This window comes from Alligator mississippiensis, chromosome 3 (genome assembly GCF_030867095.1).
Source record: "Alligator mississippiensis isolate rAllMis1 chromosome 3, rAllMis1, whole genome shotgun sequence".
NCBI lineage: Eukaryota > Metazoa > Chordata > Crocodylia > Alligatoridae > Alligator > Alligator mississippiensis.
This window is the reverse complement of record NC_081826.1, coordinates 198,129,495-198,146,983: the sequence shown is the minus strand read 5'-3', so window position 1 is coordinate 198,146,983 and position 17,489 is coordinate 198,129,495. Positions and strand designations below refer to the sequence as shown.

The 17,489-nt window shown below is 43.2% G+C and overlaps 1 protein-coding gene across 4 annotated transcripts in view; it reads right to left on the bottom strand.

Moving 5' to 3' along the window:
* The window catches only part of PCSK5 (proprotein convertase subtilisin/kexin type 5), a 374,668-nt gene extending 361,281 nt beyond the window's left edge, over positions 1-13,387 (bottom strand). For 2 of the 4 annotated variants that reach the window (XM_014608722.3, XM_019478075.2), the window contains exon 1: positions 12,658-13,379. In XM_014608722.3, coding sequence (XP_014464208.1) covers positions 12,658-12,852 — 195 coding nt within the window. In that variant the 5' untranslated portion in view covers positions 12,853-13,379. Of the gene's footprint in view, positions 1-12,657 lie in introns of all 4 variants that reach the window. The other 2 variants (XM_006272449.4, XM_006272450.4) reach the window with 2 other exon arrangements.
* Between the last annotated feature and the right edge of the window lie 4,102 nt (positions 13,388-17,489).

Genomic DNA, 17,489 nt, shown 5'->3' with positions numbered 1-17,489 from the left:
TTCAGTAGTGCTAGACAGGGTATTGGGACCAATCCAACTTTAAATGATCAGTGGGAGTCTTTAAGGGTGCTGACAGAAGTGACAGTTTGTCACATGATTGGACAGCTGCAGAGCACTTTAAAAGTGCCCGATTGCATGACACACTGAACCCTCCTTGCATGAGGGCTCAGATCAGTGGCAATGCATAGGGAGTGCACAGGGGTGCATGTGCATCACCTGAGAGCGCCAGTGCACCCCCTGACTGGCTGCGCTTGCCACTTAGGCAATGGGTTGGGGGGGGGCAGGCGGGAGCACTGGTGCTCCCCCTGCAAGCACTGGCTGTGGAGCGGAGCATCGTTGCACGCCCAGAAATGGCCACAGCCACTTCCAGAAGCCACTTCCAGAGGGGGCTGCAGCGATTGGCTACAAGGGGACCCCCCCAGTCAGTGAGATCAGCCGCGGCAGGCCCCCCCACCAGTCGCTGACTGGTCACTGGGGGGGCTTGTGCCTTAATTGGATTAGGCCCATTTACTGCTAAGGGTTTGGACTACAATTGCTAGGGGAGGCACATATACCTTGTGTTTTTTACAGTGATTTTTTTTTGAAGTACCGCAGGTTGTTATGTCAATACACAATGGAAGTATACCCCAGTAAAATTAATAATTTTATCTGCTTTTTTTAGGAAGCTACCTGCTACTCCTGATTAAACTAAACAGTTAAAATTGCAGACCATCATCAGATTTTTAAGACAAGATCTTAAGAACAACCATTGCTGCACAAAGGCAGCAGTCTTTTTTATTACAATTTAAATGAGAATGAATGTGCAAATGTAACAATAGGTTTAACTAATTTCCAGCAATGCATCTAATTTTTTAACAGATTTGACTGGGACTATTTACAAATATTTATTTGGCAAAAAAAAAAAATCTTTTTATTTTTTTAAGTGTAAATTCCAAGGTTGCTTTTACTTAACGAAAAATTAAACAAGAACCCCATGACAACAAAAGCATTTTTATCTACTAAAGTATAGACTATATAATCCTGCTGATGATAAATCAAGTTTTACATATTATTTATAATATGTATCATAATTGATGTAGAATTCATATGCTTCTCATTTTGAGAAGGAGAGAAGGTAAACAGTGTAGGTATTAATGGAATTCTTGTTTTGATACACATTCATCCCAATAAAGTATGTAGCTGAACATAGCATTAGTGGAAAAATAAATAAAAAAGCTTATGAGTAGTCTGAACCTATCACAGCATGATATGCCTATGCTTCCTATAATCGAATGATTAAAAGGTCTAAGCATGCAGATGCATATATACCTAAGTAACTTTGGGTTCATGAGTAGTTCTCTTCATGAGCATAAATTCATTTACATGTAGATGTTGGTAGGATCAGAGCAGTTGCCAGTATTTACAAATGGAAATCCAACACTATTTAGGTATTATGTTCTGATACAGTAGCAGAGGGTAAATTTTGGTTAATAGTATTCTTATGTCTCAGCGTTTATCAGCACAACTACAGATCAGCTTGTTTAGTAACTATATATGCTTCTTAGCTTCCCATTTTACTAATGTCAAACGGTTAATCCTGACAAATATGAAGACTACAGTACATTGGAGAAATCCCCACTCAGGCTCAGGGTACTACCATATGTTATAATCTGACTACATCCTGTTTACCACCAAACAACTTTGCGGTAAACAGATTATTCCAACTTTTCTCTGAACCTAGTCTACATATAAAACAAACTGTTCCAAACTGAAAATTTGACCACACCTTCAACTCTCCTATGAAATATGAACTTTCATTTCTACCCAGGAGAACTTTTACAATCTTTTCTCCTATGCCTGAAGGAGGGTGATTGTGCCCAAAAGTTTGCAAATAAAGATTTTTTTTTGCAAAAATCTAGCTGGTCTAATATGACCTCTACCATGAGTTCTTCTTCCTAGATGGCTAGCAGGTGTTGGTTAGAGCTGTGTTTGTCTAAGGACATAGGCAGACAAGAATATTTGAGTAAATACGATCCCTTTTATTAGACTAATTGAACAGTTGAAAAAATGTTTTTGCAAGCCTTCTTCAGCCATAAGGAAAGTCTGCTGGTCTTCTCTCTAGGGTCCGAATAGAAGCATAAGCCAGTCTGTAAAATGTAGGTCTGAGAAAATGCAAATAAATGCATGGCAGGAAAGATCAGAGGGGATAGGGGTTAACAGACGCGAGACAGGTGGGGGGGGGAGGCAAGGGGGCAGGGTGAACAACAGAACAGGGGAATGTTGATAGGTGATAAAATACAGCTGAGAAAATATAGAAAAGTCACCTGGAGCTATCAGATGGCAGGCAGGTTATATAGTGCCATAAACCCAATATCTATATTTAGTCCATGATTTTTTATATTCAGTAGATTTATGCAGCTCATAGGCTCATCTACAAAAGGTGTTTTGTAAATTCCCTTTGAGGATTAGAACTGAGAGATTGGAGAGAGAGCGGTTATCTTGTAAGAAATGTGCACCCACAGGTAATTGAGTATTTTTTGTCTTTTATAGATTTTTGGTGTACGTTCATTCTGGTATGCAGTTGCTGTTTGGTTCCTCCCATGTAGTTTCCATCCTGGCATTTAGTGCACTGGATGAGATATATTCCATTCTGGAGGTGCAGGCATAAGATCCAGGAATGGTGATGGTTCTGTTGCCTCCCACCTATTAACTCCTAGCCCCTCTAGTCTTCCCTGCCATGCACTTGCAATTTCACAGACCTACATTTTGCAGACTGGCTTACGCTTCTATTCAGATCCTAGAGAGAAAACCAGCAGGCTCTCCCTATGCCTGAAGAAGGGTGTTTGTGCCTGAAAACTTGCAAAGAACAATTTTTCAAGCTATTCAGTTGATCTAATAGAAGATGCCCTGTTTACCCAAATAACCTTGTCTACCTAGGTGGCTTGCAGGAATTCTTCCTATCGTCTCAGGTCTTATAACGTGGGTAAAGCAACTCTAGTACATCCAAGGTTCTGTGCCTAAGTGGCTAACAGAAATTCTTCCTAATGCCTCAGGTCTCATAATATGGGTAAACCAACTTCAATACATCCATGATTCTGCTTTGTAAGCTACCCTTCACTGTTGTCAGAAATCTCTTCTACATTTGGCCACCCACGCAGACCTGTTGCTTTCAGTGCCTGCGGTAGTTAATCTTGCTGGGCATGCTGTTCTCTCTGGGCTAAATGCTGATTCAGTCACAAAAGAAATCAGCCTTGTTAAAGTCCTTTAGTAAACACTACCTTTGTTTATCCTGAAAATGTCTTATGATTGGGTGTTACAAACTGGCATGTATCTGAGCAAGTGCTACTCTAGACAAGAAATCTGTCTCATATTTTGCTCCGTTTTTTATAATATAACTTCAGATTATATTTCTTCAAATGTGTTACCATCTGGATCACTGAAGACAGTAAGAGTAATAGAAAAGGTTTTCTGAATGCACATGGTCTAAATCAGAACACTGTCCACATTTTTACTATGCAGTCACTGAATGAAACTCTCCATGAAAATACAACATGAAAACATTCCTTCATACCATCTGCATACTCTTGATGTTTAAGTGTAAGCAAGCTTGATAGAAAAGCTGTTTTTCCTGTAGCAAGTTGCACCTAGTTCTGTCTCATTTGCATTGCAGTGAATTGAAACATCTTCATTCACATCATTATGTCCTTAAGTACAGTACTTGGTATCTGGTGACAGCTTCTTTTGCTAATTCAACTGATCTGTCATGTTGCAAATACCATTTCCAGACAGGACCCTTTTCTGTAATTCATCAGAAATACACTTGCAGATATCACACTGGTGGGGCAGAAATTTTGCAAGTTAATGCTCTTCTGAAACGGTGTTGCACATTTTTTTTTTTTTTTTTTTTTTTGGTTTTAGGCATTTCTAGAAGGATTTGAGCTTTCTCTGCATTTGAATGCACAATTGGGTTAGCAGATATCCTAGGTGAGGAAAAGGCAAAGTGTCAATCTCATTTTCATTGTATCAAATCTAAATTTTTTCTTTCTTTCACTCTTTAGCAATGTGATCTATGTGTGGCAGTGGTTAGCAAGTGCTTTTTCATCTCAGCTACATACCAGCATGGCCTCTACAACAACTTCTACAACAAACTGTTCCGGCAAGAATTCATGCCATCTCGACTGATATTCTCTACTGACTGCAATTCCAAAGAGCTTTTCATATTGCTAATGTCACTCATAGGATTCAGGATGTAGCCAGAGTTGTTGTTTTCTCTCTTCAGCTCCACAAGTCAGAAGCCACCTTTGGCAACCAGGACTAAAAATCTTTCTGCTCAACCATTTTTTTTCTATAGTTGCCAGAGGATACCATGAGTGCCAGTGTACTTTAATGAGGCCTACAGGACAGATATGAATCTACAGCTAACATGACCTACTTTCTAATTAAAAAAGGAGCTAGATACATTTTTTTAAAAGATTAAATAATGTGCTTTCCTGCAAAAAAGGTAACTAGACCAGGACATCCCTACCTGTCTAGTGTTCCTTTGATACCTATATGTGTTTTGACCTAGTACTTTATTAGCTTAATCTGGCATTCACTTGCCTAGCAGGTCCCAAAGTCCATGAACTATGTCATCATTGTTGTTCATTGTTTTATTTTATGTCAAAGGTATCACATCTCTGGATACAATATCCATTTTCTCAATTCACTCTGAGCTCCCTTAGCAAGATTGTCTTCCACCTTCACTGTAATCAGGCCCATTTCCTCACAGGTTTCAGCTTTAGTAGAGTGGTTCCTGCATGTCTTTCACTACTTGAAAGTTAAGATTGCAGTTAATTGTTATTCTTAGAAGTGTAGTTCAGTAAGGGCTTTTTATAGGCATCATCATACAATTTGTAGTTTAACTCCAAAATGTTGTAAAACCAGATTCCTGACTTGTCTAATTTCACAACAGTTTCTATAGATTAATAATTTGCTTTTGGGACCACAATTCATATGGCACCTAACTCCTTACAAGTGCTCACATTCCTAATTTGTGACCTACAGGTCCTGGATGATTGAAAGTGTTTCTCCAAAGCATAAAGTAAGGCTCCACAGGACATACTCCTCTAAACTCAGTTAAACAGGACAGCTCCAGAGCATCTAGGATAGGAACAGAAATTACCCAGTATAAGTGTTTGCAGGCTACATTTCCAGAATCAGAAGTGAATGTTCACTTGATTATTGGTTCAACCTATATGAACTTTAATTTCTACCCAGGAGAACTTTGACAATCTTTTCTCCTATGCCTGAAAAAGGGTGATTGTGCCTAAAAGCTTACAAATAAAGATTTTTTTTTTTGCAAAAATCTAGCTGGTCAAATAAAAGATATGACCTCTATGATATGCAGCTTAGACAAACCAGTGAAGATTGAATTAATTCAGCCTTGGGCTTGTGGACTAGTGTCTGTACTTAACCCTAAGGTCTATCATCCTGCTTTTTTGCCTCTGTCCATGTGACATATTAGTAAGTACAGCAAGTCCTATTTGTCTGGTAACTCACAGGGAACAGGACTGAAAAGTTGCTACCAACCATTTTACCCATTCTTTCTAATCCAAGGGTGGGCAATGATTTGAACCCACAAGCCACATAGACAATTTTGGGGAGCTGTCACAGGCTGGTCAGCACTTCCTCCGCCCCCCGCAGCAGCCTGGATTTCACATGCCCTGTGGCTCTTCCTCGCCACCGCTACTAGCACCCAGCAGCAGCTGAGCATATAGCCTGCCCCCCCACCCCCTGGCCTGCCTGGCACCTGCTTCGGACCAGCCAGCCCATGATGAGCTGCAGTGGTGGCCAGGCAGAAGTTGATGGGCATCAGGGAAAATCAGCTGTCTCCCCCTCACCGCTGCCGGGCCCTTTTTGCTGCAGCCACCCAGAGCCCATGCCAAGACTGCCCTGTGGCTCCTCTCCACTGCCACTGCTCCACCGCTGGATGTCCCAGAGGTGGCACTGGTGTCAATAGTGACAGTGGCGGAGAGGAGTCACAGGGCATCCCAAGCATGGGCACTTGGCGGCCGCAGCAAGAAGAGCCCAGCAGCGACTACAGGGAGATGGCCACTTTTCCCCCGTGCCCAGCAGCAACTTCTGCCCAGCCGCCACCACAACCCTACATAACACTTGTCACCCACTGTTAAGACCAACATAACAAATAACATCATGCAACTGGCAGTGTCCATTGGTAGCTCCTCATCTAAGAACTTAATGCACTATTTTGTAAAACTGAGTGTCCTTACTCAGATGACAGAAGAGTATAGACCAGAAGAGCACAAAACTTCACTGTGAGCACATGTAAGGAGCTAGGTGCCATATGGATTGTGGTCCCAAAAGCAAATTATTAATCTATAGAGACTGTTGTGAAATTAGACAAGGCAGGAAACTGTAATTACAACTCTGGGAAGTAAGATGACACATCAGTATACTATAATTTTCATGACTATTGAAAGAACACTTCCTTCTCCTTTCACAAATAGTAAGAAACCTTTACTATAGTAGTACTTTTATAATCTTGTTGTCAATTAGATAAAACGCAAGATATGCTATATGCTTTTAATAAACCCTTCAACAGCTTCCATCCAGACAGGCAACTTTTGATGAATCTTTTCCAAAATTTAGCAATAGATCCTCAGCCCTGTACAAGAGGAGAATGGAAGGCAAGAGCAAAGTGTGTCACCCTGGGGCCTTTGAGGATTAGTTCACCTAGTGTATAATTTCAAGTAATCTTCAGGCTGTTTTACATTATAGCAACTTGTAATAGGCCTCCCAGGGGCCATTACTCCAGAAAAGCACCACTGCAGTGCTGTTTGTCTTGGCACACACCCACACCATAGAACAACTGGAAGGCAATGGCATGGAGCGAGTTTTATGCCAAATAGGAATTACCCTACAACAAAGGGAGCACATGACTGCCAATTCAGAGTAGGCCAGAATCCATTTCCTCACTCCCACATTTATCACCCTGAAATACTAAAAAAAAAATCAACACTCAAGAAATTAAGTTATCATTTCAAGTATTTCTCCCATGTAAAAGCCCACTCTAACAAATACATTGTTGGGACTTCTCTTGTTTATGCTAGTTTTCCACTACAGCTTCTGCACTGGCTTTAATGGAGTTGTTATTCATTTATATTGGGCCCACTGTCAATACTTATGCACAGTGGCCTTGATTCAATTCCAATTAAAGTTAGTGGAAACATTTCCATTGATTAAATGTAGGCTACATCAGGTTTTACAGTGCAAATGAATGTGATCCAAATCTACAGCACTATCAACAGAAGGTTCCTCATTACACATCAGAAAAGGTATTGAACAAACATTTGTGGATAAGCATAATCACAGCTTGAAAAATCAGCCTGCCCACTCGTGTCCATCAGTACAGTGACCTACATCATCAATTCCCACAGAATTTCTGCTTTCATTGTAACAACAAAAATGTCTAACCATTATATTTGAGAAGAGAGTCTTCCCAGCAAGGACTGAATGCGAATTGATACAATATCATCTTCCTGGCTCTGCAAACAAAACAGCTCATGTGAGCAGTGCCGGATTTAGGCATAAACTAAGTAAGCTTCAGTTTAGAGGCCCCACATTATGAGGGGCCTCTAAACCAACCCCCCAGACTGAGAAGGGTCGGCTGCCAGACCGGAAGTAGGGAGAAGTGATAGAAAAATCTTTGCTTAGGTATTCTGACACCTACTAGCCAGAGACTAAGACAAGAGATGGAGTCCACAACCGAGATTCATGAGCTACAGCCTAATACAAGCCTTTACAACCTCTCCCTGACCAGGAGCTACAAGTAATAAGTTGTCCGGACTTCACCAGCATGGCAAAGCATGTTGCTTCTAGACCTCATTCATGCACCTTCAACTCTATTTACCTCTGACAAGATAGTACAGTCATGTGGTTAGGAGGTACTTGATCATTTGTTTACAGTTCTGAATCTGGCTATGACACCACCTAGACAGTAAAGACAAACTGATATTCCAAGAAGCATTTTTTCAGCTATTAATTAGGACCCCTCCCCCTTCCTCCCCAAAATATCCAGCAATAACAAAAACCAACATAAAAAACTTCCAAGGGCTAAATTACATGCATGACCAGGAAGCCATCAAACCACAAAAGTGTAAAGCATGTTTTCCAGCTCTTCCTAGTATGTTGTTTGTAGTTCAGTTTCCAGTTTCCAACCCATTATCCTTACACCACTTGTCATCTCTTTTCTAAACTCTTTAACACTTCCCTGCAAATGAAACCCATATCTTATGCCTTTTAAAATTCTTTTATCCCTAAATTATTTTTCTGCCTGGCTAAATCTCATCATCATCTTATTGCACATTGCATCATTCCTTCCTTCATCTCCGCTCAGTCAAAATGGATAGACCAGCTGATGGTAACAGCATCTTCAAACAAAACACTCCCTCTCCACTCATATAAACTTATCAATATTGTCAGGATCTCCCTAGTTTGCAGTCTAGGGATTGCAACACTGTCCATATTAGACATCAGTTCTGAATATTATTATTCAATATAATTAATATAATATTTTGGGGCAAAACCTGGTCTGAATTAAATCAATTTCAAGACTGCTAAGTTGAAAGGAGCCAAAAATTAGCCTCTTATACATTTTTCCTAGTTTAATTCTTAAATCTCCAATTAACCAAAAGTGCAGTATTATCTCTTTTTGCCTGTGTCATAAAGTAACATTAACCTATATACTACACTGGTTTCTTGTGTATTTCAGATTATTTAGGGTTCTGCTTTTTTTAAAGATTTGCAGTGAGCAACTTCAAGCCAAAATAAACAGCTCCTACTGACACAATCAGCCTTAATCACCACCTTTTAGCTCACCTAGCAGAGATGTTGTCTGGAAAACCGAACTCTTAACTATCAGGTCTTGGCTGCCATAATGTGCAGAATACAAACTCAGTAAGTCCTGTTATTGGCAAAAGACACAGCTAACTGGTTGTCTCTTTCAATGTCTTAATACTGTCATTGGCTAGGAAATGTAACCCTTTTCCAGCCCTTTTAAACTCTTCTTATCCTGTTCTGTCTTTTCCCTCTATTACAAAAATGTAAGAGTTCTTTCTTCTACTTCCCATTGACTTTCAAAGTAAATAGTAGAAACTATTTCCATGCCCCAGATTTTCTTTCATTGTTTTGTGTTCAATTAACACCCTGATTCTTCAAATCCGTATCATGGGCTATCTCTTCTCTTGCTTGTTACAGACAAATCCTGTTTCCTGGGCATCACAAGTTTTCTTTTTTTTTCATTGGGTTTTTATCTATGCCTTGTAACATCTTCCTATGTTACCTGTATGATAACTTACATCATGCCTTGCTTCACATCTAAAAATCAGAAATATTTTGTTACATTTTCCTAAGTACTATAATACTGATATTCATTTTTATTATAAGCACTCTGGCCCCCTGTGGTTCTGTGTGTTTCACCGGAATGTAGAATTAAAGAGTCAAGTATCTGTAGATATAGTGACTTGGTTAACCTCATGAATATGGTCCTGTGTGTAGAGAAAAAAAGAATGGACTCCTTGCAAATTCCCAGGGACACATTAATGAACATTCTGACACAGAAATGCCATTTGTAGAAGACTTTGCTAGGAGTGATCAGAAACTGGAAAGTGCCAGTCCTCAAAAGGAACCTCAGCATATACCCATGAAAGAAAAGTCTGATAAATCAAATGCATAAAATGCTTCAGAATATATTACTGTACAGCAGCTCACAGAATGCTCTGTGCTCTCTGTTTTGTAGAGCCAATTACTCTTATACAAAATATATACAGTAATCTCCCTGGATGTCTTCAATATATGTGTACTGTCTGCTTTTCCTGTATAAAGGTTAGTAGAAAGCAGAAAGGAACTGGGAAGCAATGTTCATGTCCTCATTAATGCTCTCACACATGCACACACCAAATGTCATGGCCTCATAGTCCTCCACTTCATTTACAGTCTCCCCACCTGCATACCTGCATAATACTTAATGTTTACTCCTTTCATATGTGCACTCAGAAATAATGTTTGATATCCTTCCTCTTCATTTATACACTCCTCTGATCTTTAGCTCTGTTAAAATATTTTCCAGTTGTTTGTTATTTATATGCTCTGTATTTTCTCCTCTCCCTATCTGTATGCTTGATCAGCAATTTATGTATTATTAAAGTGTGAACATGGCACCTTCCTGACATATAAGAAGATAATAAATGATCATTGCATTCCTTGTTTAATCCAAAGGGAGTTTGGGGTGTGCAGGCCCTGAATTTTTCTAGCTAGAAAGGCAAATGGACCTAAATAAAGATAATCCTTCCTCACATGTAATTGAGCTACCTACTTCAGCAGCTGAACGGCCCGGTACATTTCAAACTACTGAGGCCTTAACAATAACAGCAGAAAAAAAGATGCAATATAAGGGTCATAGAAGAAACCCAATAGTGCAGGAAACTTTACTTTCAGATTCATTCATTTCATATAAATGGCAATGGAGCCAAATCTTCTAAAGCCTGGGTAAAATCTGCACATATAACATTGCTCCTGCAGTTTTGGCCCTTAAAGGAATACCTTTACCTTCAAATATGTGATCATTAGTTCAAAAAGGAACTCTACCTTATTAAAGATTTACTTGCATCTTGCATTTCATATAATGCCAATATCATGTTCCAGCTTTTCTGATGTAAATTATGTATACAAATAATTGTGTACTAACATCAGATGAAGACATACAATAACATCCCTCTCCATGAGGTACAGTTGAGAGGTTTGTTTGAAACTTTCAATCCCATGATACAGTATGTGTGAACTAACTTTATGACAAACAACAACTGGATGAGTGTTACTTTCCTTTGATCTGATGGCCATAAAGGAGCTGTGGGTAAATACAGCTGTATTTTTTTTTTAATTTCTTGCATCCGATGTATACATAAACGCTATGTATACTAAACATTTTAATGCATATGATTAAAAAGTGCTGCCCATTTTGCATTCACAAAAAAGCACACTAAGAGTATCGGGTTTTCTTTGGCATTTAGGTTGCAGGGCTTTACACATAAGTCTCACACTTTATCAGGCTAAATGCCAGGAAATGTGTGATATAACACAGCTGGGCATATGGCAGAAAAAGGGACCTTGTGACAATATTTTCTCACTACAGTAATGGTGCCTAAGCACAGCACCAGGGTATGTTCTAAGCATGACTGGAACCAGGGAGAACCAAATGCTTCCTCAGTTGCCCATCTGGATCACAGTATTTTCCCACTGACTGTCTTGCAATCTAGCCAGGTGTTTTCTAACTAAACATCTGTGAATCCACCAAAGGTCCAGGTGTTTCCTAGCTGATTAGACATAGATCAAGGAAGAGTCTGTTCAATCTGCTTGAATTAAAGATGTGCCCACCCCCCCCTTTATATCTTTATTCTAACCTTTTCGGACAAGTAATCTGATTGTAGGTTGCAAAACTGTACCATTTAGGTTATTGTCCTGGAGGTGGCCTGACTTTTAAAATCTGAGCACATGTGGGTTCTGCTAGGGGAATCTCAACACAGGCTGCCCATCAGCCCCTGAATGCCCTTTCTGCAGCCAAGGCACATTTCCTCTGTTAAGCCTCAGTTTTTCCTCCTTCCCCAGCTTAGTGTTTCCTGCATGCTCCCATCTGCAAGCTGCAAACCGCATTGGCACCAAAGCAGCCAGGCAGGACCCTGGGGCCATCAAAAGGTGACCCCGGTCACCTCTCCCTTGCTGCTAACCTGGCCCTAAATTGGGGCTGGAAATGTTTCTATCCCGGCACCGGCAAAGGCCGGGTTTGGCGGCACCCGGAGAATCTGATTGTCAAGCCACTGAGCTCAAAGTTCACCGTGGGGAAGTGCACAAATGCTCCGAGAAGTTTGGAGGTGGGGAAAGCTGTGGGAGGGGTAGATGCTCTGATTAGCGCGGACAGAGCACATACTCCTCCCCCCTCCCCTAAGCCCACTCCACCCCCACCGATTCATAAACCACAGCCATGGGGGCACCGGGGGGGTGGGGGGCTACAGCAACTCTCTGGACCGGGACAAAACTGTTCCCCTCAACTCCATTTGGAAGGGGGGGGGGGGGCAGGAGAAGGAAAGAGGCGGGTTTCCCGCGGGGAGCCCGAGATTCACCTGGCTTGGTCGCTGTGCCCTGGCTTTCCCCAGGCGCCCACATGCCCTGATCGCGAGCAAACAGCAGCGCCGGGGTCGCTCCTAGAACAATCGACCTTTGCTCCGCGCCCTCGCCCCCTCTGTGACGTCACAATGCCCCCAACCCTGGGGCGCCCCGAGGAGCTCCCCCCGCCCCCGCAGGAAGTTTCAAAGGTATCCGCCGCCGCTCGCTTTACGCCGGACAGGCTCCCCCCACGAGACTTGCCAGCCGCTCCGCCGCGGGAACAACACTCCCCTCCCCAAACCTGCCGGGCAAACTTCTTTCCTTTCACTGCTCTGCTTCAATCCCCCCACCCCCCAAGCAGAGGTGCTCTACCTGGCCTCCACCAGCCCCGCACGTGCACACAAAAAGGGGGGGGGAGCTTCGCTTGGGTGTCCCAGCGGATCCAGGCCAGGCGGGTCCTGCCTCTGCCCTAGAAGAAGCGGACGTAGTTGGGAGGAGGGTTTTTGGGGTTTTTTTTTTTACCTGTCCTATATTGACGTATCCGTATTTGCTAGCTATCCTGCTGGCCTCCTGGAGCCCCCCAGTTATCCTCACAGCCCAGTGGTTGGTATACACGCGAGTCCTGCAGGCGGGCAGCAGGAGCCCCAGCACGAGCAGGCAGAGCAGGTCCCCTCCTCCGCCGCCTCCCCCGCGGTAGCAGCGACTCTTCCAGCCCATCTTCTCCGCACGCAGCGCCCGCGAAACTTCTCCGGGCTTCGTCCGCGGCTCCGGGCAGCACCGGCCTCCCGCAGTCACCCCGAGGAGGAGGCGAGGAAGAGCTTAGAAAAGCGCATGGACCCCTCGGCGGGGCCAGAGCATCAGCGAGGGCTCATTGATAAGCTCCCCTCCTCCCTCGCTGCCCCTCAGGGGCTCCGCAACTTCCTTGCAAAGATTCTCTCCCAGTTTCTTGGACTTCAGCCCCCCCCCCCCCCCCCCCCGACCCAGCTACAAGGAAAGTCTCGTGTGTGAAGGGGAGGGAGGGAGCCTCTGCTTTTCTTTCTTGCCTCCTCAGATCTCCCCCTTTTAGTTATCTCTCTCTCCTGTTCAGTTTCTTCCTCTTCTTCTGCTCCTTCTCTCTCCCCTCCCTTCTTGCCCAGAGTCCAGGAGCAGCAGCAGCAGGAGGCAATGTGTGAGTGTTGGCAGCTGAGCTCCTCAGTTCAGTCAGACTCTGGAGCCTCCCTCCCTCCCTCCCTGAGTAGTGAGTGCGGAGTGTGAGTGAGTGGAAATGGCAGCAGCGCCTTCCCTGCAGAAGTGGCTCTGCACCCCCCCACCTCTCCTCGGCTGCCTCCAGTCCCACACCAGCAGCCTGGTCCTAGCGCCTCCCGATCCCTCACTCGGGAGCCTCAAACAAACAGCCCGGCCGAGGAGTTCGCTATTTTTTTTTTCAATCGAGTTTTTTTGTTTTAAATGTGATGGCAAAGGAAAGGGCTGCCGCAGGCAGAGGGGCTGCGAGCGCATGGGCTGGAGCGCACAGACGTTCTTCACCTGGACAGGCGTTAGGGTAATTCGGTTTGGGACAGATATAACCAGCAGCTTGAACACCGGCAGAGAGCATGAAATATATGTCAGGTAGAAAAGAACACCTCCTTTACTTCTAGTTTGCATCTGGAATACTGTCAGGGTGCCTCTCAATCTTGCTAGCCCCCTGGGTAGACTCAAGGCACCCCTCCGTTTTCCGTTCCTTGGGTCATTTACATAGGTGACTGGTAGGGGGTGCAGGGCTGGTACCTGCCCTGACGGCCAACACTGATGCTGTTGGTAGGGCTGGTACCCCCCCCTCCCCAACAGGGCCACTGTCATTGGCGGCTTCTGTGGGTGCCCCCCCCCCCATATTCAGGAGGCACCAGTCACTCATGGTCATTTACTCTGTTTGTACACCATGCGGGCCCAGCCTAGGGTGGCCATCACAGAGGACATTCCGGTTTTCTGCTACTCTGTCCTCTATTAATACGAAACCCGATGCCTTTGTCCACTATTTTTCTCTTGAAGAAGAAAATAGAGACATCAAGAGAAAAATAGAGGACATAAAGGTGTCGGGTTTTGTATCAATAGAGGACAGAGGACAACTGGACAGTCCTCTATGATGGCCACCCTAGCCCAGCCTGTTTAACCACAATGCACTCCCGCAGAAGAAAAAATGATAATTAAAAAACCCAGCTCTTATGATGTCACACAGGTATTAACCGATGACACCCCAAAGTAATCCATGAGAAGCAAGTGTCTGGATTCTCATTGCAATTCTTGATGTGCTGTTGGCAAACGCTGTTACATAGTAGCAAATGGTTTTTTTTAAAGAAATCCTGACACATCAGTTATTGCACTTTTACTGAAATACACGCATGGACGGGCCTGCCCTGGCCTGCAAGCACAATGGCTGGGAGCACACAGACATTCTTCACCTGGACAGGCATTAGGGTAACTCGGGTTGTGACAGATGTGACTAGCAGCTTGAACACCAGCAGAGAGCATGAAGTACATGTCCAGTAGAAAAGAACACCTCCTCCTTCACTTCCAGTTTGCATCAGGAATACCGTAACGGTGCTTCTCAACTTTGCTAACCCCCTGATTAGACTCAAGACCCCCTCTGTTTTACATTCCTTGGATGAAGGACTGTCATTTACTTTGTGTTAATACACAATAGGGTCCCAGCCTGGTTAACCACAATGCACTCCTGCAGAAGAAAAAATGATAATTAAAAACCTAGCTCTTATGGATGTCACACAGGTATTAACTGATGACACCCCATAATAATCCAAAAAAAGTGAGTGCTTGGATTATCATTGGCAGGCAAGGTTGTTTGGGTGAATCTGATACCTTTTATTAGACAAACTTGAATAGTTGGAAAAAAATTCTTAACAAGCTTTGAGTTTAAAAACCCTTTGTCAGGCTGAAGAAGCATCTGCAGTTGGTGCGTCCTCTTCCTCGATGGAATGGATTGTCATTGCAATTCTTGATGTGCTGTTCTGCAAATGATGTTACATAGTATCAAATAAATAAATCCTGACACATCAGTTATTTCACTTATACTGAAATACACGCATGGAGAGGGGCTGCCCTGGCCTGCAAGTGCATTGGCTGGGAGCACACAGATGCTCTTTACCTGGACAGGCATTAGGGTAACTCGGGTTGTGACAGATGTGACTAGAAGCTTGAACTCCAGCAGAGACACCTAACCAAGAGCATAAAATATGTATCTGGTAGAAAAGAACACCTTCACCAATGAAAGGGCTTTATTGCTTTGACTTAACAGACATGAATGGCTTTATACCACTTCAAAATTGGAACAGCGCTTTAAATTAACCCTTGTTAAATGAAGTATTAAATTTGAAATGCTGTGTTTTACAGCACTTCAGCAACCTACAGCACTTAAAATAACTTCTGAATGCAGGTCAAATTTCTGACCAGTGTAGAAGCCCCAAAAAGATGCGGAATGACCCCTGCCTCCTACCCTGGAAAGTTCAGGGAGGCTTAGAGAGCTTCCCCCTCAACCCCCAAACACTGCACTTCTGTCATGTTTAAAAGCACTGTGACTTTATAGTTGCTATAAAAAGTGCTGTAAATTATAGCACTGTAAAATGTGCATGGAGCACTTCTGTGCACACCTTTAGTTTTCACTGTGGAAAAAGAATAGAGCAGTTCTGTTGCAAATAACTCAAAATGTTGCAAATAACTCAGAATGTTTTTAACACTGTGGATTCTTATTTCATGCATCATAGAATTACAGAAAATTAGGGCTGGAAGGGACCTCCGGAGGTCATCTAGTCCAACCCCCTGCTCAAAGCAGGACCATCCTAAACCAGATCATTGTCAAGCTGGGCCTTAAAAACTCCCAAGGATGAAGATTCCACCACCCTTTCTAGGTAACCTGTTCCAATTGGCATCTGTTGAAAGGTCTGGGTTTATCCTGTGAATTGTGTTTATATAACCAATGTTGCATGGCATCCTGGGCCACTCTTGAAAGGATCTCAGAGTACCCCAGCATGCTGCAGCAACCTGGTTGGCAATCACTGCTATAACAACTTAGTCTCGTTCAGTTTTAAGTTCCATGGGTGAAGGACTGTCATTTACTCTGTGTTTGTACACAATGGGGGCCCCGCCTGGTTAACCACAATGTAGTCCTGCTGCAGAAAAAATGATAAGTAGAAACCCAGCTCTTATGAATGTCACACAGGTATTAACTGATGACACCCCATAATAATCCAAGAGAAGTGAGTGTCTGGATTCTCACTGCAAGTCTTGATGTGCTGTTCTGCAAATGTTGTTGGATAGTAGCAAATTAAAAAAAAATATATTGACACCTCACTTATACTGAAAATATATGTGTGTATTCTCTAGATATTCATTGTGATCAGATACTGTGGCGATGGATACTTTAATGCATGTAAATAATTAGTAATATCATAAGTGTATTGTATTATATCACCATCATGATAAGTGAAAACAACAGGTTTAACCTAAAAACATTGTAAAATCTACCAACCTGAGCACTGAGCTGGAAATGAGGAGGTACTGAGTCATTGGCGACATGTAGGGGGTGCATGCAGGTGCACGTGCACCCCCTGAGATCAATAGTGCACCCCCTGAGATGAGCCACCTCCGGCAGCATCGGTTGCACCTGCGGGAGGTTGCCACTTGCCCCCACCCCTGCTGCCGACACTGCCAGCAGCATCTGCGGGCAGTCGCTGATTGCTGGTCGGTGCTCACCACCCCTCCCCACCACCACCAACACCGTTGCAGCTGCCTGCAGAAGCTCTCCAGTTACCCCTGCTGCCACCACTGCCGCCACCACCTGCGAGTGGTTGCTGTGCCCCGCCAGCCTCAGGAGGCATGCGACGTTCATGTACTGAGTTCTAATCCTAGCTTTTAAGCCCATCTACTATGGTGGCCTTGTACAAATAACTTAAGCACTCTGCCTTGTTTATATGTAAAATAGGCATATAAAAACCCATTAAGTCTTCTCAGGATTATTGTGAGAATTCATTAGCACCTATAAATCTACTGGAAAATGAAAAACACAACATAAATTCAAAGTATTAATTCTTATCTGAGACTAAATCACATTAAAAAACATACCCATTCTTTTTGGAATAAAAAATAAGTAATCTGCAGACGTTTGCATGGCAAATCTGTAACACAAGTGTAGATGAACCCAAAGGGTAATGGAAAACACTAGTGAGCACCACCATGAAAACATGTTCTGTCCACTCAGTCCTCATCTGTGTGCACAGCACACAAAAAATAATGTGTAGCTTTTATTACAGCATGACCAAGACTGATATATCAAGAGGGGGGCTGGATACATACTGGGCGCATGC